General features: G+C 38.8%; 1 protein-coding gene across 6 annotated transcripts in view; it reads left to right on the top strand.

Moving 5' to 3' along the window:
- The window catches only part of CFAP206 (cilia and flagella associated protein 206), a 33,002-nt gene extending 26,920 nt beyond the window's left edge, over positions 1 to 6,082 (top strand). For 5 of the 6 annotated variants that reach the window (XM_045188543.2, XM_045188545.2, XM_045188541.3 and 2 more), the window contains 2 exons: positions 1,190 to 1,330; positions 3,562 to 6,082. In XM_045188543.2, coding sequence (XP_045044478.1) covers positions 1,190 to 1,330; positions 3,562 to 3,792 — 372 coding nt within the window. In that variant the 3' untranslated portion in view covers positions 3,793 to 6,082. The remainder of the gene's footprint in view (positions 1 to 1,189; positions 1,331 to 3,561) is intronic. The other variant, XM_045188544.3, reaches the window with a different exon arrangement.
- Positions 6,083 to 24,136: the final 18,054 nt, after the last annotated feature.

Genomic DNA, 24,136 nt, shown 5'->3' on the forward strand with positions numbered 1-24,136 from the left:
TGAGCTCCTTAAATTCTGTCACTCCTCCAACAACTTCATATCCAGCATAGTTGTATTTTGTTTAGCATGGAATTACTGAATAGTACTTAGTATTTGAATAGTAATAGTGAACTTCTGGGTGTCGCAGCAGAAACTTAACATATTCAGCTAAAATTAAAAACCACCTCTTAGATAATAATCTAAGCACAAGGGGGGACCCCAAAAAACCTGGAATTGTATTCTGTAGAGCGGGCCCCTTGTAATACAGGCTTCTCCCTCTAGGTAAGTGTTCCAGGAACCCATCTGTATCAGTGTACCAGCTGGTCGTTTTCGTGAGAGGCTGCCTTTGGCTTCGGTGAATTTTTTGGAAGACTCTTTCAATGCATTTGCCCATTTCATAGGTGACTTATTAGCGCACCTGCCCACACCGTGCTGAGTGTTCAGCAGTTTTTGACAAAAAAACAGTGTAACCCCCATGTCCCACCCTCCCTATTCACCTGATCTTGCCCCCAGCGATGTTTTTTTTTGTTTCTTTGGGATGGAAAAAGTTCTGAAAGGGAAATGTTTTGGAAGAGGTGAAACAAAAAATGGCAGAAGCACTAAATGGCATCAAAATCAACCAGTTCAAAAACTGTTTTGAGCAGTGGAAAAGTGCCTTGTTAGGTGTATTGCATCAGGTGGAGAGTATTTTGAGGTGACTAAAGTTTAAACCTGTTAAAAATAAATACACAATTTTTTACAAATAAATTCCAGGGTTTTTTTGAGTTTCCCCTCACATGCCTAGTTTGAGATTAAGATATATCCTAAAGATGTTCCGATACTTTAAAGAAATGTGATTTATACCTAATATTTAATGGCTATTTTAAACTTCTGTCCATTTCTAACAAGATGTTACTTATACTACCAATTGTGAAAGTCAGAGAGGGGGCATTTGACTTGGCAATGAGTGACGTTAGGTTTTCCCCTTCCAAAATCTACCTCCTATATCAAATTCACAAAACCATGCACAAAGTCACAATGCCCAGGAAAATAAATTTCATATAGCTATGAGCTTATATCCTCTGCTGGTATTTTGCAAGTATATACCATGTTCGAAAATGTTTGGGTTTTTTCCTAATCTTTTGTCAGTTTTAGCTGAATAATTTATTAGTTACCTATAAATAATGTTTATTTTTTTATCAAAATTAATTACAAATCTCCATTTCTTTAGATGAAGGGTGTTAAGAAACATATAAAACCAATTACAAAGAGTGAAACTAGCACACAGACCGATATACACATATTGCCACCAACAATTGTGAGGTCATATGAGTGGAATGAATGGGAATTAAGAAGAAAAGCTATAAAATTGGTTTGTAACAATATTTTCTAAAATTACTTATAGGCTGGGAAATTTTAATATGTTGTTACTCATAGTGTTGATAAATTAAATTATTTTTATAAAATAGTGAGTTGTACAGAGTTCTTTGCTAACACAAAAATAATCAGCATTAACTTATTATTTGCCAGCTTTACATTAAAAGATTCCTTCTAATTTGAAGCATATATGGAAATACAGAGCATGAAACTATTCTCAAATTATACAACCAGTAACTAGAACAATAATAATTTCTCTCTCTATTGATCTATATAATAGTTTTAGTTTATTGTGTTACTCTATGAGGTACCAGTATTTAAAGCACTCTTAACTTCCTCCAATCATTTCAAATATACCCTTCTCTTATTTGGACTTTTTTTAAGGAGCAGAATGTTATACCTCTGCTATATCTTAAATATTGTCCCCTCTTGTGAACTTGTTCTCTCCAGACACAGGGCTCTCTAGCCCTGATTCTCAGCCATTTCAGGCACAGTGGGTGCCTACCATTAAAACCTGTCTTTGAAACTCTCATCCCCATCTGACTCAGTGGAATTCCCCCCACTCACCCTATTTATAGTGTCTTGTCATTTTAAACTACAATTAATTGTAGTATGAAGACAGCAAACACTTTTTATATCTGTAGGGTGTTTTTTAAAGCATATTTTATGCATCTCTTTAACTGAAAACAGGTGTGGAGATAAATGAAATGACCCAAATGAGAACACAGGCTATTTAGAACTTGCTATAGTGAGAGAGCCGGCCACCATCATTCATCTTTGGCAGAGGCTCAAGAGCAGGGAGAAGAGTAGGAAAGCTTTATAGTGAAAAAAAGTGCCCTTGTTATTCTCTGATTGGAGATTGTTGACATGAGGAAACTGCAGTCGGGCATCTTATGTAATTGGCTTGACGAGCATATTTGGCTTTCTCTGGTTGGTAGTGGGGCTAAATTTTATACTGATGAGCCTTCTCTTCTCATTTTTCAATATCCACTTCATTCTTATTCCCATTGTAGACTTAATTATCCCCTAGAATTACATTGTGTTGAATGCCAGCTCCCCATATATTGCCAACACAACCTGCTGATAATACAGAACTGAGTAGTATATTGGTTTAAAGTCATGAGGGAAACCAGCACTTCAACAGAGCTCTGGCAGCATCTCAGAGGAGAAACTGCAAGGTAGAATTTATTGAGAATTTGAGGTTTGGTTGAAGGCAGGTCTTTGAGTGCCAGGGTAGGTTGGGGGATGAGATAGGGCCTTGAATTGGGTTGAATAAAGATCATGAAAAAGCAGTCCAGCACTGATAGGAAAAGCAAGGTGACTTTTGAGGCAAGGGATGCAAAGAATCCTAGTGCTTAATCTATGTGCTAATGCTTACTACTGAAGAATTGATGCATCTTTCAGTATGTTCTATAATGAACAGTCTAGTTATTTGCTTTGACAAGAGTCTCTTGGGATAGTAAAATTATGCTAATGAAGATAATGGAATAGTAAACTCATACTAATATAGACAATGCACTGTGTGTGGGGAAAGCAATTTTGGTTCTCAATCACCTGCAGTATCTCAAATTCTGAAACATTTCTTCTAATACCCATCTCTCCTTAACTCACATGCCTTCTGAGTTTTTTTCTTGGACTTCACCATAACTTCAGTAACTCGTATTCTCCTTTTTATAGACTTCTCCTTGTTTCTCAGCCTGAGTAATCTATTTAACTTTATGTTTACTAGTAATCCACAAAAGGAGTAAGCAAAATGCAGAATAATGTAAAATATAACCTGAAAACACCAGAGGTTTTTATATTAAAAGTCTTGGGTAAAGCCCATTTTTAAACAGGACAATAGAAATCTTTAATTTTTGTCTTTAAAAAATAGAAACCAAGCATGGTAGAAAAATCCAGGTTGTATGAATCTCAAAGTATAGTCATGAAGGAATTAGAAGATGATATTAACAAATAATTGAGCTCACTGTAAGTTTGAACCTGCATGTTCTTTGTTTGGGTCCACTTTCATTATTTAATATGTTTTCTTTGTGACAAAATATGTTTTCTATTACATTCTAGATTTCCTAACATTCTAATGTTTTATTAAAAAATGGTATGTTGTAAAACTAATTTCTTTGGGGATGGAGAAAAATAGGTAGGCATTATTAACTGGTACCTGATAATATTTTATGTTACTCGTTCTTTAGAGAAATGTTAATTCCTATGTATTCTCTTTCTACTTAGGCCAATTTGCATCACAAAGTTACTCACTCGGTACAAACTGATCTTAGTCACATGAGAAGAGAAAATTGTTCACAGATGTATCCTTCAAAGCATGCGAGCACACAGTCTAAGAGGGAAAGCAGCACTGGCGTGCCCAGGCCTCAGGTTTACATAGCTGGTCTCCGCGGTGGTCAGACTAAAACCACCTACGGGGTCAAGGTGAACTTAACTAGAGCTGTGGATGAAACCTAGTTAGAGACCACCAAATTATGAACAATGGCAAGTATTTAAAAGTATTTTTGCATCTGTGAAATTTAGCTAATGTTTGGTGCTGGTGCGTTCATTGGTTGTGTGAATTTTTTTGAAAAAACTAAAAATGGTTTTCTGTAACACATATTTCATTCTGTTAAAATTGAAAAGTAAACTTGGTCTGTTCATCTTTTATTTGTTAGAAGTTTGGCATCCTTAAGACAGAAATCATGATACCAGCTAGATATTAAAATAAGATTATTATGCTTGGGATAGAAGTTTATTTTTAAAATTATAGTTAGTGTTAAACATCAAAAATTTATTACATAGTCAATGGTTTAGCTTCATCAGCTATTTAATAGATTAAATTGATGTACACTTGTCCCACCTTATTCACTGTTTTATTTTCCACGGTTTCAGTGGCCCTCTGTCAAATATGGTCCAAAAATATTAATTGGGAAGTTCCCTAGAAATAAAAAAGTATTGTTTTAAATTGTACACCGTGCAGAGTAGCGCGATGAAAGCTTATGTCACCCTGTTCTATTCTGCCCTGATGCGGATCATCCCTTTGTCCCTCTCATCTTGGCCGTGCATCCAGTTCAGTAAGATATTATAATAGAGAGGCCACGTTCACATGACTTTTATCATTACATATCATTATAATTATTTCATTATTAATTATTGTTGCTAACCTTTTACTGTGCCTAATTTATAAATTAAACTTTATTGTACAGAAAGAAAAACAAAGTATCTATAGAGTTGGGTACTATCCTCGGTTTCAGGCTTCCACTGAGGGTGTTGGACCCTAGTCCCCGAGGATAAGGGGTAGGGACTATATAGTGTGATAAAACTTCACTAATTGGGAACAATTAGAGCAAAGGTCCACATGATGTTTTTTAGATTGTGGAAATTTTACATGGGGTTTCTGGCTCCCTGAAGAAAATAGAATTATCGACAACACTTTGTAACAGGGTGCAGCCAAGGGGGTGGGACCCAAATGGGGATTTGTAACGGGGTCCAGAACTCAGGGTGTCCAGGAAATATTAGAAAAATATATATAGGATGTCCTCACCCCCACAAGTCTGAGCTGGGGGATGGGATGCATGGAGCAGGGCCATTGAGAATTGTTTTGAATAGCAACAGTTTTGCAGATAACCTCTAGAATGGACGTTTAACATATCTATAACCTTTAACTGGTTTCATAGATATGTTAAACAGCTGTGGCCATACTTTAAGCCAGGGGGATGGGATTGACTTCAACCCCTGATGCAACTGGGAGGCAACTCCCCCTGGTTACAGCCCCTGCAGGAGAGCTTGGAGACAATTGGCTCCATGCTATGGGGCCACACCTGCCCCAAGTTACTAATGGCAGCCCAGTAAAGTTGTAAGAATAGGGAGTGCTGGCAGGTGTAACAGATTGTAGGAGGAGTCAGAAATGGGGCGGCAGAGGAAGATTGGTGCTGGGATTTAAAACCCAGGCCTGTCAGCCATGTGGGGCTTTTTGGCAGACCACGTGGTTTTGGTGAAAGCTGGGACTGCAGCTCTGGGGTGCTCCTTTTTGCCACGTGGCTTAGGAAGCAGGAGAGACTTTGCCTGGAAGAAAAGAGGTGAAAGGACTCTTGCTGGTGGGCCATAAGAAGGTGCCACATGGTTTTGGATTACCTGGAGATCGTGGTGGCCACGTAGCAGAGGGTGCCGGAAACACGGACTTCTACTTCTTTTCCTGAGATACGGTACCCCGGAGTGGGCAAAGGGGAGAAGGAAGGACTGTTTGTTTGTGGGTATTCTGAAGGGCTCTAGTATTTTTAATGAAGACATTAAGTCGTTACTCTAATTCTGTATAACTTTTTAAATAAATAATCCCTTTCCCTTTCACCAGTCTCTGGCATTGAGAGACCTCTTTCCCTGGCAGCAGGCAAGGCGTACCTAGCACGGCAGGGGGTGGGGGGGAGGTGAGGGGACCTCCTCTGGAGCACATGGGTGGGTCCATTTGGTAATAGTATATCATTCACGCCCCCACCCCCAGGTCTGTTCTATAACAACTTGGCTGGCACTCGTGTAAGTAGTAGCTCTGCCCTTTAATAGGGCAGGCACTTCTAGCTCTGAGTCTGGCTGTTTCACAGGCTCCCACTTTGTTTCTTTGCCTTATTTGCTTGACCCCTTAGGCAGTTGTGTTCAGGGCTCCCGTGAATTACTGATTGATAAATTTTAGAGCTGTAATTTTATTGTCTCACATGCTTCCAATATCAATTCATAGATAACAAAGGCTTCCAGGTGGAGGGACCGTTAAACCTGCTTTAATAGCTGAGTGGTTATTTATGTTTAGAATATATATTTTTTTTCAGCCTAAGTGACTTTTGCTAAGGTGTTTGTATAATTTGTTTTCTATGTAGATTATATGTCATTTATAACAATGAATATGCTTCAAAATCCATTTTCCACAAGTTTTATAAAAGTAAAGATCAACAGACCTACTCTAAGTTTTCATGATTTTTATACCTGTAGTTTAAAAGTGATGTTGAAGATAGGCTGGCTGGCTATTAAGGCAAGGCCCAGGATCAGTAAGGGGGCAGAGGGAGGGGTCTGCACTGGAGGAAGTGGGATGGTTACAGCTAATACTAAACTTTGCAAATTCAGGAGTTTCATTTGTCTGTTATATCAACCCTCATTTGCTTCTGCAAGAGTCCTAAACAGAAAAGAATGAATGATAAGCCACATTCAAGGTTATAACCTTGAAGGGCTGAAAGTAAAATTATCAAGTTAATAAAAATACAATTTGAAAAGCTAATTTTAATATTAGAAAGTTTCCTGGTAAGTACAACAGAATAAAAATAAGGAGAACTAGATCAAATGGTAAAGGCACCCTCTCCCAGGTCCTCCACCATCTACCCAAGCCACATGGGTCTCTGAAGATTTCCAATCACATGTCCATGATCCACTGTCAGATGGTCACTTCCATTTCAGCAGGTCACAGGCTGGACTCATTTTCTCTGCTAGACTTGTTTCTCCCTCCATGTATTTCCTTCTATGGTCAAAGGCATCACCATCCCTTCAGTAGTATAAATTAAAAATGTCCTGAGTGTCCTTCTCTCACAACCCCTACATTTAATGAGTCATGAAGCCCTGTTGATTTGGCTTGAATTGTCTTTGGGATTCATGTCTTCCTATTCTCACCACTACTGCCATAGTTTAAGACTTAGTCTGACTACCTGACTTATTGGCATAATTTTTTTAAAAAATTTATTTATTTATTTAAGACAGGGGGAAGGGAAGGAGAAAGAGTGGGAGAGAAGCATCAATGTGTGGTTGCCTTTCATGCATCCCTCACTGGGGACATGACCTGGCCCTCAACCCAGGCATGTTCCCCCACCGGGAATTGAACCAGCAACTCTTTGGTTTGCAGGCCGGTGTTCAATCCACTGAGCCACACCAGCCAGGGCTTACTGGCATAATTTTTCTAACACATAAATCTGATCATGCTACCTGACCCCTTTGCCCCAACCTCCACTTCCTTGCTTAAAAACCTACCAAGACTCTTTTCCAGTACCTAGGGGATAAAGTATAAACCCCTTTACCTATTTTGTAAGATTTTTCAAAATATATCCATTTATCTCCCAGTTTGATTTTCTATACCCCTCATGCTGTCTCCACACACCATACATATTAGGCAAATTGAACTCTTCAGGTATGTCATGGTCTTTAATACCATTGCTCTCTACTCTTGTTTTTCACTCTGAAACCTGGAATATACTCTACAGACATCCCATGAAATTGTCCTCAAACAGCCTGATTATATTTTACCTTTTCAGTGAAGGTGTGTGCTGTTAACTTTGAGAGAATCCATTGCTTCTTCCTTTGTTTTTTCACTGGTGTGTGTTTGTTTGTTTGTTTATTATTTTCCTTCACACTCCTCCCATTTGGCAACCATCAGCTTGTTATCTATGTCTATGGGTCTATTTCTCTTTTGTTTTGTTCCTTCCTTCATTTATTTGTTTTTTTAGGTTCCATATATGAGATGTTGTGTATCTCTGTCTGACATATCACTTAGCATAATACCCTCTAGGCCTATCCATGTTGTTGCAGATGTCAGGATTTCATTCTTTTGTATTGCTGAATAATAATTCATATTCATATATGTGTGTGTATATGTATATATATATATATATATATATATATATCTCACTCACATTTTCTTTACCCATTCATTTATTAATGGACATGTAAGTTGCTTCCATATTTTCATAGCTTGGCTCTTACTTGTAATACTGCAATGAACATAGGGGTGCATATATCTTCTAGAATTAGTATTTTTGTTTTCTTTGGATAAATACCCAGAAGTGAAATTGATGGATCTCATAGCAGCTCTGTTTTTAATTTTTTGAGGAATCACTAAACTGTTTTCCGTAGTGGCTGTACTAATTTACAATCCCACCAACAGTGCATGAGGGTTCCCTTTTCTTTACATCCTCACCAGCACTTGTTATTTGTTGATTTATTGTTGATAGCCATTCTAATAGGTGTGAGATGATATCTTTCAGTGGTTTTAATTTGCATTTCCCTGATGATAAGTTAAGTTGAACATCTTTTCATATGTCAGTCATCTGTATGTCCGCTTGGAAGAAATGTCTATTTATGTCCTCTACCTACTTTTTAAATTAGATTTTGTTTGGTGTTAGGTTGTATGGGTTCTTTATATATTTTATATATAAATGACAATTTTATCTGATGTGTCATTTGTGAATATTTCTCTCCCATTCAGTGCGTTGACTTTTCTTTTTTTTTCATATGCATATCATGGCTGATTAATCGTATTGTGGTTGTTCAGGATCACAGGCTTTGGCTCCATCCACAGAGATGCTGAATGTTACCCTTCGAAGGGTAACATTGAGTAGATAACTGGGTTAAGAGGCATACTTATATGAATGTCCACAGTCCAATAAATGCCCTCCTTTGTACACAGACTCATCTGTGTACAATCGATCCAACCCCAGACTCAGTGTGATGTAAAAACAGACAGAAGAGCAGAAGACAAGCTACATCAGCCACTGCCCTTCTGGAAATGTTTGAATTCGGCTGCCCTAGGGGACCAAATCAAACTTAGTTCTGAGCATAGCAGGACAGGAAGGGCAGGTGTTTGCTGAAGATGTCCATGAGGTCAGCCACAAAGGCCTGAGGATACCTGGGGTCATCTTTTTTTCTTTATTGTGAAGTTTTTTTAAACATTTTTTTGTGTTGTTGTTCAAGTACAGTTTTCTGCCTTTTACCCCTACTCCTCCCCACCATCCCAGCACTCCCTACCTCCCTCCCCTGTTTCCACTCCCCTTGTTATTGTCCATGTGTCCTTTATAAAATTTCCTACAAAAACCCTTCACCCTTTTCCCCTATAATCCCCTCCCCTCTCGCCTCTGCTCACTGTCAGCCTGTTCTCAATTTCAGTGTCTTTGGTTATATTTTGCTTGCTTGTTCGTTTTGTTGATTAGGTTCCTGTTAAAGGTGAGATCATACAGTATTTGTCTTTCACCTCTTGGCTGTTTCACGTAGCATAATGCTCTCCAGTTCCATCCATTCTATGGCAAAGGGTAGGAGCTCCTCCTTTCTTTCTGCTGCATAGAATGCCATTGTGGAAATGTACCATAGATTTTTGATCCATTCATTTCCTGATGGGCACGTAGGCTGCTTCCAGCACTTGGCTATGGTAAATTATGCTTCTGCGAACATTGGGGTTCATAGGTTCTTTTGAATTGGTGTTTCAGGGCTCTTAGAATATAATCCTAGCAGTGGAATTGCCGGGTCAAAAGGCAGTTCCATTTTTAGTTTTTTGAGGAAATTCCATACTGTTTTCCATAGTGGTTGCACCAGTCTGCAATCCCACCAACAGTGCACTAGGGTTCCCATTTCTACACAACCTTGGCAGCACTTGGTGTATGTTGCTTTGTTTATGATGGCCATTCTCAATAGTGTGATGTGGTATCTCATTGTGATTTTAATTTGCATCTCTATGATAGCTAGCGATACTGAGATCTTTTCATTTGTCTCTGGACCCTCTCTATGTCCTCCTTGGAGAAGTGTCTGTTCCTTTGCCCATTTTTTAATTGGGTTGCTTCTTAGAGTGGGGTTGTGTGAGTTCTTTACATATTTTGGAAATCATACCCTTGTCTGAGGGTATGATCTCAATGTTTGCAAAACATTGGCAAATATGTTTTCCCATACAATTGGTTCCCTTTTCATTTTGCTGATGTTTTCTTTAGCCATGCAGAAGCTTTTTATTTTGATGAGGTCCCATTTGTTTCTTCTTTCCTTTATGTCCCTTGCTTTAGGGGACATGTCTGTGAGGATGTTGCTGCGTGGAATGTCTGAGATTTTCCTGCCAATGTTTTCCTCCAGGACTTTTATGGTGTTATGACTTATATTTAAGTCTTTTATCCAACTTGAGTTTATTTTTGTGTATGGCGTAAGTTGGTGATCGAGTTTCATTTTTTTGCACATAGCTGTTCAGATCTCCCAACACCATCTGTTGAAGAGGCTGTTTTTTCTCCATTTTATGCTCCTGCCTCCTTTGTCAAATATTAATTGACCATAAAGACTTGAGTTTATTTCTGGGCTCTCTGTTCTTTTCCATTGGTCTATGTGCCTGTTTTTATGCTAGTACCAGGCTGTTTTGATTACAGTGGCCTTGTAATACAGTTTGATATCAGGTATTGTGATCCCTCCTGCTTTGTTCTTCTTTCTCAAAATTGCTGCAGATATTCGGGGTCGTTTATGGTTCCATAAATATTTCTGAAATGTTTGTTCTGTATCTGTGAAATATGTCATGGGTACTCTAATAGGGATTGCATTGAATCTATAAATTGCTTTGGGTAGTATTTTGTTGAGAATTTTAGCGTCTATGTTTATCAGTGATATTGGCCTGAAGTTTTCTTTCTTTGTTGTGGCTTTATCTTTATCTTTGTTGAGTTTGGGAGTCTTCCATGTTCTTGGATTTTTTGGAATAGTCTGTGAAGGATAGGGGTTAGCTCTTCCTTAAATGCTTTGTAGAATTCTCCTGTGAAACTATCTGGTCCAGGGCTGTTGTGTGTCAGGAGTTTTTGTATTACTACTTCAATTTCACCAGGTGTTACTGGTCTGTTCAGGCTTTCTGCTTCTTCTTCATTGAGTTTTGGAAGGTTATATTTTTCTGGAAATTTGTCCATTTCACCTAGGTTTTCAGATTTCTGGGCATACAGTTCGTAGTAATTTCTTACAATCTTTGTATTTCTGTGGTATCAGTTGTAATCTCTCCTCTTTCATTTCTGATTGTGTTTATTTGGGTCCTCTCTCTTTTTTTTTGATGAGTCTGCCTAGAGGCATGTTGATTTTGTTTATCTCTTCAAAGAATGAGCTACTGGATTTATTGATCCTTAGAATTGTGCTTTTAGTATTTATGTCATTTAATTCTGCTCTGATCTTGGTTATTTCCTTCTTTCTACTTGCTCTGGGCTGTCTTTGTTGTTGTTCTTCAAGTTCTTGTAGGTGTAGGATTAGGTTGTCTATTTGAAATGTTTCTTTTTTTTTTTTTTTTTTAGGTAGGCCTGCATCGCTATGAACTTCCCTCTCAGGACTGCCTTTGCTGTGTCCCATAGGTTTTGGATTGTTGTGAGTTCATTTTCATTTGTTTCCAGAAACTTTTTGATTTCTTCCCTAATCTCATCCTTGACCCATTCATTGTTTAATAGCATGCTATTCAATCTCCATGAGTGTGAATGTTTTTGAGTTCTTTCCTTGAGGTTGTTTTCTAGTTTCAGTCCCTTGTGGTCAGAGAAAATGCTTGATATGATTTCAATGTTCTTGAATTTGTTGAGGCTTGTTTTGTGTCCTATGATGTGGTCTATCTTTGAAAATGTTCCATGTGCATTTGAAAAGAATGTGTATTTAGCTTCTTTGGGGTGAAAGGCTCTATATATATATCAGTTAAGTTCATTTGATCTAGGACATTGTTTAATTCTGCAATACTTTGTTGGTATTTTGTTTGGAAGATCTATCCATTTTTGACAGTGGAATGTTGAAATCCCCTATTATAATTGTGTTGCTGTCAATATCTTTCTTGAAGTCCTCCAAGATTTTCTTTCTGTATTTGGGTGCTCCTATGTTGGGTGCATATATATTTACAATGTTTTTGTCTTCTTGATGGATTCTTCCCTTGAGTATTATGAAGTGACCTTCTGGGTCTGTTTTTATGGCCCTTTTTTTGCAGTCTATTTCATCTGATATGAGTATTGGTACCCCGGCTCTTTTTTCCCTGTCCATTTGCTTGGAAAGTTTGTTTCCGGCCTTTCACTTTCAGTCTGGATAGGTCTTTTGTCCTTCAGTGGGTCTCTTGTAGGCAGCATGTGTGTGGGTCATGCTTTCTTATCCATTCAGCTATTCTCTGTCTTTTGATTGGAACATTTAATCCATTTACGTTTAAGGTTATTATTGATAGGTACTTATTCAACGCCATTTTTTGTACCTGTGTTCCTCTCTCTCTCTCACTCTTTTCCTTCCTTTCCTTAAAGCAGCCCCTTTAGCATCTCTTGCAAAACTGGTTTGGTGGAGGTATATTCTTTTAGGCTTCTTTTGTCTGGGAATCTCCTTATTTGGTTTTCCATCTTGAGAACCGTGCTGGGTAAAGTAGTCTTGGTTGCAGGCCTCTGGTTCTCATTACTTGGAATATTTTTTGCCATTCCCTTCTGGTTTGGAATGTTTCCATTGAGAAGTCAGTTGCTAACCTTATTGGGGCTCCCTTGTATGTTACTTCCTGTTTCTCCCTTGCTGCCTTTAAGATTCTCACTTTGTCTTGGAATTTTGCCATTTTAATTATGATGTGTCTTGCAGTGGGCCTCTTTGGGTTCCTCTTCATTGGAACTTTCTGTGATTCCTGGATTTGTGTGACTTTTTCTCTCATCAAATTAGAGAAATTTTCCATCATTACTTTTTCAAACAGGTTTTCTATCCCTTGCTCTTCTTCTCCTTCTGGTATCCCTATTATACAGATATTATTACGTTTCATGTTGTCCTGCATTTCCCTTAATCCCTCTTCATTCTTTCTGAGCCTCTTTTCCTTTTCTTGCTCTTTCTGGGTGTTTTTTTCTACCTTGTTCTCCAGCTCAGTGATCCGATCCTCTACTTCATCAAGCCTGCTTTTGATTCCTTGTACTGTGTTCTTCAGTTCAGAAATTGTATCTTCATTTCATCTTGGCCCTTGTCTATTGTTTCTATTTCCTTTTTCATGTTGATATAGTTTGCAGGGAGTTCATTGTAGTTTCTCTGTAGTTTTTGGTAACTCTCTGTGAGCTCATTAAGCTTCCTATAACCAATGCTTTGAACTCAATATCTAATAGTTGACTTGCCTCTATTTCATTTAGCATTCTTACTGAGGCTTCCTCATTTCCTTTCATTTGGGGATTGTTTCTTTGTCTTCCCATTGTTTGTGAGACTGTTATTCTTAGCCTCTGCTTCTTAAATTGATCTGTTCTAACTCCCTGGGTTTCTGGTGTGAACTTCTGTCTTAGAAGATCTGTGAGATTCAGTGGCACAGTGTCCTTAATCTCCTGAGCTCACTGGTTGGGCTATCGTTTCTGTTGGTTCTCTGTATGTCTTTGGGTTTTGATTGTTGTTGGGTCTTTCTTTGGTGGATCCTCCCCTCCAGTTGGTAACTGAGGGTCACTCCATCCACCATGTCTTGTATTCTGTTGTGCAGGTATGGACAGGTTGTGTTGAAGCTGAGTCTTCTGTGTGTATGAGGTTTTGAGGCCTCTCTCTTGCTCTTGTTCAGTTGTTTTTCTGGGTAATTTCTCCACCATTTAGTTGTATTTCCAGATCGGTCCTGGGTTGAGATTAGTGTGGCTTCCACTCCCTCCTTCACCTTCTTCTGTTATCTACTGGTGTTACTTTTGTTGGTGGGTTTCTTCTTCCAGCAGGTATACTGGTGTTCACAGCTCCCACCTACTCTTTTTGTGATCAGTTGGAGGGGGAAAGCAAAATAGTTTAAGACAATGGGACTGTATTCTATCGTAATTAAAGTAGCAACCCATAGATAAGAGATAGGAGATCCTTTAGACATGTATAGTGTTACGTGATATTTCACCCAACTAGCCACTTTTTAGAAAGGGCAGAAAAAAGATAAGACTCTTGCTAGGGGCAGGGAAGGATTGTGAGTTGGATCTAGAAAGCATCCAACTCACAATTGTGGGAGGTCAGATGATGAGGTAAAGTGAGAGCAAAGGTTAGAAAATAAGTGTAGTCTGCGAGAGAATAGAGTTAACCACCACAGTAATAAAGTTTGGGAAACAGTTAAGCAAGCTAAGATTTTGGAGGGGTGCTGTGTAATATTTACAATTGTGTGGAAGAGCAATTATTTACAATAGTAATGGAGCAACAATCATATGACAGAATCTTTGTGACCTGAATAACAAGAATAGGAAGTACAGGACCTAGAGTAGTGTGCTAATGGAATACAAGTAAGGTGAAAGACAGAATATTAAAAATACACTATGAAAGAGAGAACAAGGGAAGCCAGTCAAACAATGCAATTTAACAAACCAAGTGAAGAAGACTAAACAGAAAAAAGGGAAATACAAAAATACTAATAAAATAAAAGATGTAAGAATAATGAAAAATAATAATAATACCAATATACAATAACTTGCAAGTTCTCTAGAGTAGCAAAGTGAAATTTTTCTCACTGTCTCAGTTGTTCAGATGACCCCTCTTTGGTTCCAACTCTGGTCTTTTCACAGCTCCAGGTTTTATTGTCTCACTTGTGGAATTTAAAAAAAAAAAAAAAAAGGAAGAAAGAAGGAATGAAAAAGGAAAGGAAGGAAGAAGGAATAAAAAAGAAGGAAAGGAAGGGAGAAGGAATTAAAAAAAAGAAAAAAAAGAAGCCTTCTGCTGGCTTTAAACTGGCTAGGCCAGTTCTGCTGGTCTTCCTGGCTGCAGCAGGCTGAGGAGGGATGGTTTTGCTTTTCTCCCTTCCTGAGCTGCACCTTTGCAGTTGCCCAGCCTCCAGTGCCTCATTTTGTTGATGGTTTCCTTTGCTATACAAAAATTTTTAGTTTGATATAGTCCCATTTGTTTATTTTTCTTTTTTGTTTCCTTTGCTCGAGGAGATATATCCAATATTTATACTCTTATAGCACTTAAAGTAAATAGAATATGTGTGTTCATCTGTATTCTCCCTGTTTGATTGAATTTTTTTTAGATTCAGACTGTGTTTTAGTCATTTTTTTTATCTCTGGCATTTGGATAGTATCTTATTGTATGATTGAATAAAAAGAAAGGAATGAATTAAAGGACAAACTTGAAGGCAGGATATTTATTGATTGGGTGATGATTTTAATAGTCAAGATGGGGATTGATAAGGAGTTCAGCAGCAAAGTACTTTTTGAAAAGGAAGAGAGAGGAAACATCATTTTTTAGGAAGTGGTGGAAAATAAGATTAGATAATAGAATAAAAGTAGGGTTTATTATCTAATTTTAAAATAAAAGTAGGTTTGGCTGTTAAAGGAGGGAAAACCAAGATGGAGGCGTAGGTAGATACACTGCACAACCTCGCACAACAAAAAGAAGGACAACAACAATTTAAAATAAAAAACCAACCAGATCTGACAGAAAATCGAACCGCACGGAAGTCCGACAACCAAGGAGATAAAGAAGAAACATTCATCCAGACCCGTAGTGGGGGCGGAGATGGGCAGCCAGGGCGGACTGGCAGATTGTGGAATGAACAGGGCAGGCCAGACTGCAGCTAGCAGACCCTGCAGCCCCACATTCACACATAGATAAACCGGGAGGAACAGAGGGGGAGCAAAGCAGACTGTGCAACCCAGGGCTCCAGCTCGGGGAAATAAAGTCTCAAACCTATGATTAAAAACACCTGTGGAGGTTGAGGCGTCAGCAGGAGAAACTCCCAGCCTCACAGGAGAGTTCGTTGGAGGGACCCACAGGGGCCTACAGTGTGCACAAGCCCACTCACTCGGGAACCAGCACCAGACGGGCCCAGTTTGATTGTCGGTAGCAGAGGGAGTGACTGAAAGCCGGCAGAGAGTAGAGCAGGTGCCATTGCTCCCTCTCGGCCCCTCCCCCACATACAGCATCACAGCCCAGTGACCAGCATTACCACGCCCCAGTGAACACCTAAGGCTCCGCCCCTTTACATAACAGGCATGCCAAGACAAAAAAAATGGCCCAAATGAAAGAACAGATCAAAGCCCCAGAAATAATTCAACTAAGCAGCGAGCAGATAGTCAACCTATCAGATGCACAGTTCAAAACACTGGTATCAGGATGCTCACAGAATTGGTTGAATTTGGTCGCAAACTACATGAAAAAATGAAGGCTATGCTAAGAGAAACAAAGGAAAATGTACAGGGAACCAATAGTGATGAGAAGGAAACTGGGACTCAAATCAACAGTGTGGACCAGAAGGAAGGAAGAAACAAACATCCAACCAGAAAAGAATGAAGAAACAAGAACTCAGAAAAATGAGGAGAGGCTGAGGAACCTCCAGGACATCTTGGAACGTTCCAACCTCTGAATTATAGGGGCGGCAGAAGGAGAAGAGGAAGAACAAAAAATCGTAAACTTATTTGAACAAATAATGAAGGAGAACTTCCCTAGTCTGGCAAAGGAAATAGACTTCCAGGAAGTCCAGGAAGCTCAGAGAGTCCCAAAGAGGCTGGACCCAAGGAGGAACACACCAAGGCACATCATAACTACATTACCTAAGATTAAAGAGAAGGAGAGAATCTTAGAAGCAGCAAGGGATAAGGGCACAGTTACCTACAAAGGAGTTCCCATAAGACTGTCAGCTGATTTCTCCAAAGAGACCTTACAGGCAAGAAGGGGCTGGAAAGAAGTATTCCAAGTCATGAAAGCCATGGACCTACATCCAAGATTACTGTATCCAGCAAAGCTATCATTTAGAATGGAAGGGCAGATAAAGTGCTTCTCAGATAAGGTCAATTTAAAGGAGTTCATCATCACCAAGCCCTTATTATATGAAATGTTAAAGGGATTTATCTAAGAAAGAGAAGATAAAAAATAGGAACAGTAAAAATGACAGCAAACTCACAATTATTAACAACCACATCTAAAACAAAAACAAAAGCAAACTAAGCCAACAACTAGAACAGGAACAGAACCACAGAAATGGAGATCACACGGAGGGTTATCCACAGGGGAGTGGGAGGGGGAGAAAGGGGGGAAAGGTACAGAGAATAAGTAGCATAAATGACAGGTAGAAAATAGACAGGGGGAGGGTAAGAATAGTATAGGAAATGTAGAAGCCAAAGAACTTATATGTATGACCCATGGACATGAACTATAGGGGGAGAATGTGGGAGGGAGGGGGTGAGCAGGATGGAGTGGAGTGAAGGGGGGGGGATGGGACAACTGTAATAGCATAATCAATAAATATATTTAAAAAAATAAATTCTTCCTGTTAAAATGGGAAAATAATAAATTAAATAAATAAATAAATAAATAAATAAATAAATAAATAAATAAAAGTAGGTTTGGTATGGCTTTTGCAGGATTTTGAAAGCCAGGCAGAGGGATATGTTGTCTTCATGTAATAGGACATTAGAAAAACTTTGCAGAATCTTGAAGAAAAGATTGATTTTGGGAGAGTGGTTTTGGAGTTGGGGGGATGGCTAGGAAGCTGTTCAAAGAACCAGGCTATGTGGTAATGGATGACCGAAGGACCTAAAGTGAGATTTAATGAATGCAATATAACATCTCAGGAAAGGGAGGGGAAAATATCAAAGTATGATCTCAGAATATCTGCCCTAGGAGATCAAGGATAATGGGGAAAAGGAACTGGTTGATCAAAAGAGATAAAGTGTTTACACTAGAATATTTGAGTTTAAAGAATGACAAAAATAGTATGGCAGAGGTGACTGGAATTTGACCTGGAGAAAGATGATTTGGGAGGCTAACCCCCAGGACTAGGGATGGAGTAAAGAGGAAGAGATAAGACAGAAGAAGCAGTCGAAGAGTGGAAAATGACAGAATCTCTGTGGTCATGGAAGGAAAGTCTAGGTCTACCACTTAATAGGTATGCTACTTAATATATTTTTGCTGCAGTTTCTTCATCATAAAAACTGGGACAATTATAATTCCCAAGAGGTTGTCAAGGGGATTAAATGAAATAACAAATATAAAGCCATTTGATGGTAAGTAAGGGCTTTGTCAATGTTAACCAAGGGAGGAGAAACTCCATTCCCTTATTCTACTGTACTCCTATCCTTGTTTTTCTCTATTTTGTAGCTCTCAGTGACTAGAATAACACTTAACACGTATGGCTTTCAGTAAATGTCTGATGACTAAACAAAAGAGGGTGAGGACTAAGAAAAAGTCAATGGTGGAGGCAACTGCTGAACTCTGTTTTAATAGAGTTGGTTTGAATGAAAAATGAGATTGCCTCAAGTTAAGCAGAAAATGGTACAAATAACTACAGACTACATGTCAATGACTGTTAGCAGGAAAAGAAAAATGAGATGTGGTAACTAAAAAAGGAAGCAAAGACAAGAACGAGTTACACTCAAAAAAGGAATGTTTAGATTTTGATGATTATTACTCATGTTTAACAGTCCTAGTCCAGACACTAAAATTTACATTGTCTCCTTGTATTTTTTTATTTTCTCAATTATGAAATGCAACAATTCTTCTGGAATGTCTTTAGTAATATTATACCATAGGAGAGTTCTAAAATAACAATAACCAAGCAAATTGGTTTTATATGATTTTCTTAATAGCAGAATGAGTAGTATGCTTAAATGGTCATGGAAACAATTATGTTGAGGCATCTGCATTTGTCTATGTGTTCTTTATGGTTAATGGTTTACTGTACTTTAAACCTAAGCACTTCTAATAATCTATTCTATAGCTACCATATTTGAATTTAACTGTAACCCCTTAAGACTTCTGGTCTTTGCTTACTGCACAGCCCTTTTTTAGTACACACTTTTACTTTATTACCAAGGGATAAGTACTGGGTTCCCTTTTGAAGAATTCACTGAGACTATGATAGCTCTCATGCCTGAGCAGAGATAGAAGTGAGCAGGGTATCAAGGTGAATACTGCAGCTGGTGACAATCAGGAATACCATTACTACACCTCCAGTCAAGATAGCGACACATGTAAACACACCTCGCATACTCACAGAACCACATGAAAATCACAGTGAAACTATAGAACAATCATCATTCAGGACCATCAGAAATTGAGCTGAATGGAAGTCCTACAACTAAGGAATTAAAGGACCAACTATTGGGTTGGCCAAAAAGTTCATTTAATTTTTTCCATACAATGGCTCTAGTACTACTTAGTTGTATTTAACTTCATTTGAAACAATTTTGTTAGATTGTATTGTGATGGCTATCATTATCAGCATGCATTTTTAAAAAAACATAAAAATTGCTGAATTTTTGTGTAGCCATTTTAGCATTGAAGATGGAAGAAAATATACAACATTTTTGGCATATTATGCTTTATTATTTCAAGAAAGGTAAAAACGACTGAAACACAAAAAAGGATTTGTGCAGTGTATGGAGAATGTGCTGTGACTGGTCAAATGTGTCAAAGGTGGTTTGCAAAGTTTCTATTGACATTTTGGCCAAATAATTCTTTGCCATGGGGCTGTCTTATGCATTGGGAGATGTTTGGCAGCACCCTTAGCCTCTACCCACTAGAAGCCAATTGCAGGAGATAAGCTGACATACTCAAAATATCCAAATTAATAAAGTTATTGGTGAAAATGAAAAATGTGTCTTTTATTTTCGGAAAAAACTAAATGGACTTTTTGGCCAACCCAGTACAGCATAACTGGTAGGAGGAGCAGAGATGTGGAATGTGCTGGCCCCACACCCACGTGTGGCAGATAAAAATTGACAGAGAATTCTCAGGAAAGAAGGGTCCCAACCCCAGAACAGGGACCCCAGCCTAGGGTTCCAGTGCCAGGAATATAAGTATTCATAACTTCTGGCTGTAAAAACCAGCAGGGATTGAGGCTTTGGAAGACAGAAACTGCTGGAATCCCTGGCAGTTCCACTTAAAGAACCCATGCACAGACTTACTCAGACTCACTTGTTGAACTCCAGCATTGGGGCAGCAGATTGAAAGGCACCAGAGACATACAAGGAGGAACTGAATTTACCGGCATCAGGGCAAGAGCTGGGAACAGCTCTCTCCCAGAGAGAGGTGCTGGCAGAGGCCACTGTTCCTATTCCAAGCCCTTCCCCTACAGAGCCATAGAGCTGACAGGCAGGTTCCATACTGGATACTCCACCAACCTGATTCACACTGTTTTCCCCACCCTGGTGATTCCCTGAGGTCCTGCCCCACCCAATTTGCAGGCCAATCCAAGCTGTTTCAGTGACTTTTCCATATGAGTGGCTGGTCTTGGCTCATGCTTCATATCTTCCTAAATTCTCTCAACAAGCAATAGCTGGCCTCAGCTATCCCCCAGACCCCAGACCCCTTGCTAAGTGGCCCCAGGCCTGGCACTAGCAGCAACCAGCCTAGTTCACAGGTTGGTTTCATCTAGGAACCCCAAAAGCCCAGCACAAGAAGCAGCCATCTTCAGATCTCTGTGTAGCTTATGCTGTTTGAGCCGAGATAGAAGCGATGGCTGACCTTGGACATGCCAACAGCAATCAAGGCTCAATTACAATAGGAGGATGTACACAGCCCACACAGTGGGCACAGCTCAAGTACCCAGCTTGGGTAATAGGGGAGGCTGTGCCACTGGGCTCTACAGGACACCTAATACATTAGGCCACTCTACAAGCTTGGGAGACATTGCATCTCTACTTAATACATAGAAACAAACACAGGGAGGCTGCCAAAATGAAGAGAAAAGAAACATGGCCTGAACAAAAGAACAGAACAAAACTCCAGAAAGAAAACTAAACAAAATGGAGACAAGGAAGCTACTAGATGCATAGTTCAAATACTGGCATAAGGATGCTCCATGAACTTAGAGGAAAGGCAGACGAGCTCAGTGAGAACTTCAACAGCATAAAAAAGGACATGGAAACCATAAAAAAGAACCAGTTAGAGATGAAGGATACACTAACTGAAATGAACAATTTACAGGGAATCCACACTACAGTGGATGGAGCTGAGAATCAAATCAGCAATTTGGAACATAAGGAAGCAAAAAACAGCCAATCAGAATAGCAAAAAGAAAAAAGAATCCAAAAAAAATGAGGATAGTGTAAGGTGCCTCTGGGACCACTTCAAGTGTATCAACATTCGCATCATTGGGGTGCCAGAAGGAGAACAGAAAGAAAGAAATTGGAAGTCTATTTGAAAAAATAATGAAAGAAAACTTCCCTAATTTGGTGAAGGAAATAGACATGCAAGTCCAGGAAGCAGAGAGTCCCAAACAAGATGAAGTCAAAGAGGCCCATACCAAAACCCATCATAATTAAAATACCAAAAGTCAAAGAGAGGATCTTAAAAGCAGCAAGAGAAAAGTAGTTACCTATAAGAAAGCCCCCATAAGACTGTCAACTAATTCCTCAAAAGGAACTTTTGCAGGCTAGAAGGGATTGGTAAGAAATATTCAAAGTGATGAAAAGCAAGGACCTATAACCAAGGTTACTTTACCCAGCAAAGTGATCATTTAGAATTGAAGGACAGATAAAGAGCTACCCAGACAAGAAAAAAACCCAAAGTAGTATATCACCACCAAACCAGTATTATATGAAATGTCAAACAGTCTTCTTTAAGAAGAAAAAGAATATAAAAAATATGAACAAGAAAATGGCAGCAAACACATCTTTCAATAATTGAATCTAAAAACAAAATAAACAAGCAGAGCAGAAACAGAATCATAGATACAGAGAACATTTCCATGGTTGCCAGATGGGAAGGGGTAGTGAGGCTGGGTGAAAAAGGTGAAGAGATTAAGAAGTAGAAATTGGTAGTTACAGAACAGTCATGGGGATGTAAAGTACAGCATAGGGAATAGAGTAGCCAAAGAACATATACATGACACACAGACATGTACAACAAGGTGGGTATTGTCTGAGGGTATGGTGTGGAGGAGGTGGAGGAGGGCAAAGGGGGAAAAATTGGGACAACTGTAATAGCATAATCAATAAAATATAAAAAAGGAAAATCATTAGGCTCTCAAGTGGCAATTGAAATAGCTGCTTAGCTTATTATTGGACTAATTACGTTGTAGTTCACATATTTAAGACTGATGCTTCTTGCACTAACCAGTGTTGTACAGAAAGCTAGGCATATATAAAAAAAAACACATTAAGCCAATATTTTCTCTTCAAGACTTAGGATAATTCAGAATGGGAAAGGAAAAATTAGTTCAACTAAGAATGTAAATAACTGCTTGGCTATGCATTGATCTAGGATAACAAACAGAAAAGCCAGATGTAAAGTTAACAGGAAATAATATTTCTCCCAAGGACATGCTATAAAATATTAATAACAACCTCACTTTTGGCTCTTTACAATCATACACTATTAGGAAACTTACTATTGAAATTATATAATTAAAAATAAAACATCCTATTTTTGCTTGGAGGATTAAATCACTCCTACCCAAAAAAGCAGCCTCACTTTCCAACCTAAGTGAAAAGCCTTCATGTAAAGGGCTCCTGAATGCAGCAGTCCACCTCTATGATAACTATAGTTTCCAAGAAACAGGATCCAAGACCATTCTGCAGTCCAGATCTGATGTTGATCTCATCACACCCAGCCCTGCTTTAAACCTATCAAAACACTAATTCCTTTAAATTTTACTTAAGTCCACTCTTCCTCCAAATTCTATAACTCTACTCCTTTGTTTCAGGAGCCCCATGCAGTTCCTCTGGGTGCAATTTCCTTCACTAAAATGGGTCAAAAACCCTCACTGTATCTGACTATAGGTTTGGTCCCTGGTGGTCTTGGGCTGATCATGTTAGCACAAGAGGTATCAAAATCTATCAAGGTTCATGTCGATGGTGTAGGAAGTCTTTGTGGGTAATGAAAATTTATAAGAAAAGTAGGGTTCAGTAGCAAAATACATTAATTGAATTAGAAATGCCACATAAATTGCCTGGCAGCATTTTACCCAGCACTCTAATTGTGATGTGTGTGTGTGTGTGTGTGTGGGTGGGTGGGTGTGTGTGTGTGAGAGAGAGAGAGAGAGAGAGAGAGAGAGAGAGAGAGAGAGATACTATTCTCCATCACTCCACCAGAAGGAACCAACCATATAGTTCCTTGAAGTATAGTGGATTCCAGGACCTAGGACACAGAAAAGTCAAGATTGGCCTGGCACCATTTGTTGCTAGAAATAATAATTTAAAAAAAAGTTTCAAAAGTCTTGTGCAGGCTTAAAGAAAGGAGCAGACTTACAAGGGCCATATTGGGGTCCTTGGAATGTCAAAAGGAGAATAATTATAGTTAATTAAAGTAAAATGAAGCTATAATTACTCCAAAACAGAAAGAGATAAACTGTAAAAAGCATTAGTTGTAAAACAAAAAAATGAATACATGATAGGATATTTTAATTTTTAAAATTAATTTCAAGTACACATATTTGTATAAATATATGTATAAGAACATACACAGCTGGGAATTAAGTAATTCCACAGGTGGGAACTGTATCAATTACAGGAAGAGGTGATGAGCACTAGTGAGCATACATTCAAGTATCTGACTCTACAAAATCAACCGTGGTCTTTAATGAGCCTCTCCTAATATTTATGTGATGGTAATATGGCATGCAAAATTGTCCAATAATGTTAGTAGACCACATACAAGGTCTGTCCAGAAGATATCCAGCCAAGTATATGAAAAATAGGGATATATATTGAAGAAGATACAAGATTCAAGAAAAATTGTACATAGGACAATGACGCCTCAGTCCCCTTCAAAGTAGGTACCTTGGGACCTCACACTGTTCTCTCATTCTCCATGGACTGTCTTGTCTTATTTTCCTAAATCTCATCAACAGTCTGAAATCTCTTCCCTTTCAAAGGTGATTTTACTTTTGGGAAAAGCCAGAAGTCACAGGGCACCAAATCTGGGCTGTAGGGGGACTGAGTCACCTGGGTGATTTGATGTTTTGCAAAAAAAACTCTGCATGAGATGTGATGTATGAGTGGGTGTGTTGTCATGATGATGAATCACCCAAATAGTTTCTGTGGTGTAATGTTCAAGCTTAATGCAAAATTTGATGCAGATTCATTGCTCTACTCCCTCAGTCATTTTAAATGTGTCGGCCACACAGTACATGTGCTCACTCAATGGCATCTATTGCCCCCACTGACTACTACAGTGAAGTTGCCATTGTTCATGTATGCACATTCCAGTCCACTCTTCT

This window comes from Desmodus rotundus, chromosome 11 (genome assembly GCF_022682495.2).
Source record: "Desmodus rotundus isolate HL8 chromosome 11, HLdesRot8A.1, whole genome shotgun sequence".
Classification (NCBI taxonomy): Eukaryota; Metazoa; Chordata; class Mammalia; order Chiroptera; family Phyllostomidae; genus Desmodus; species Desmodus rotundus.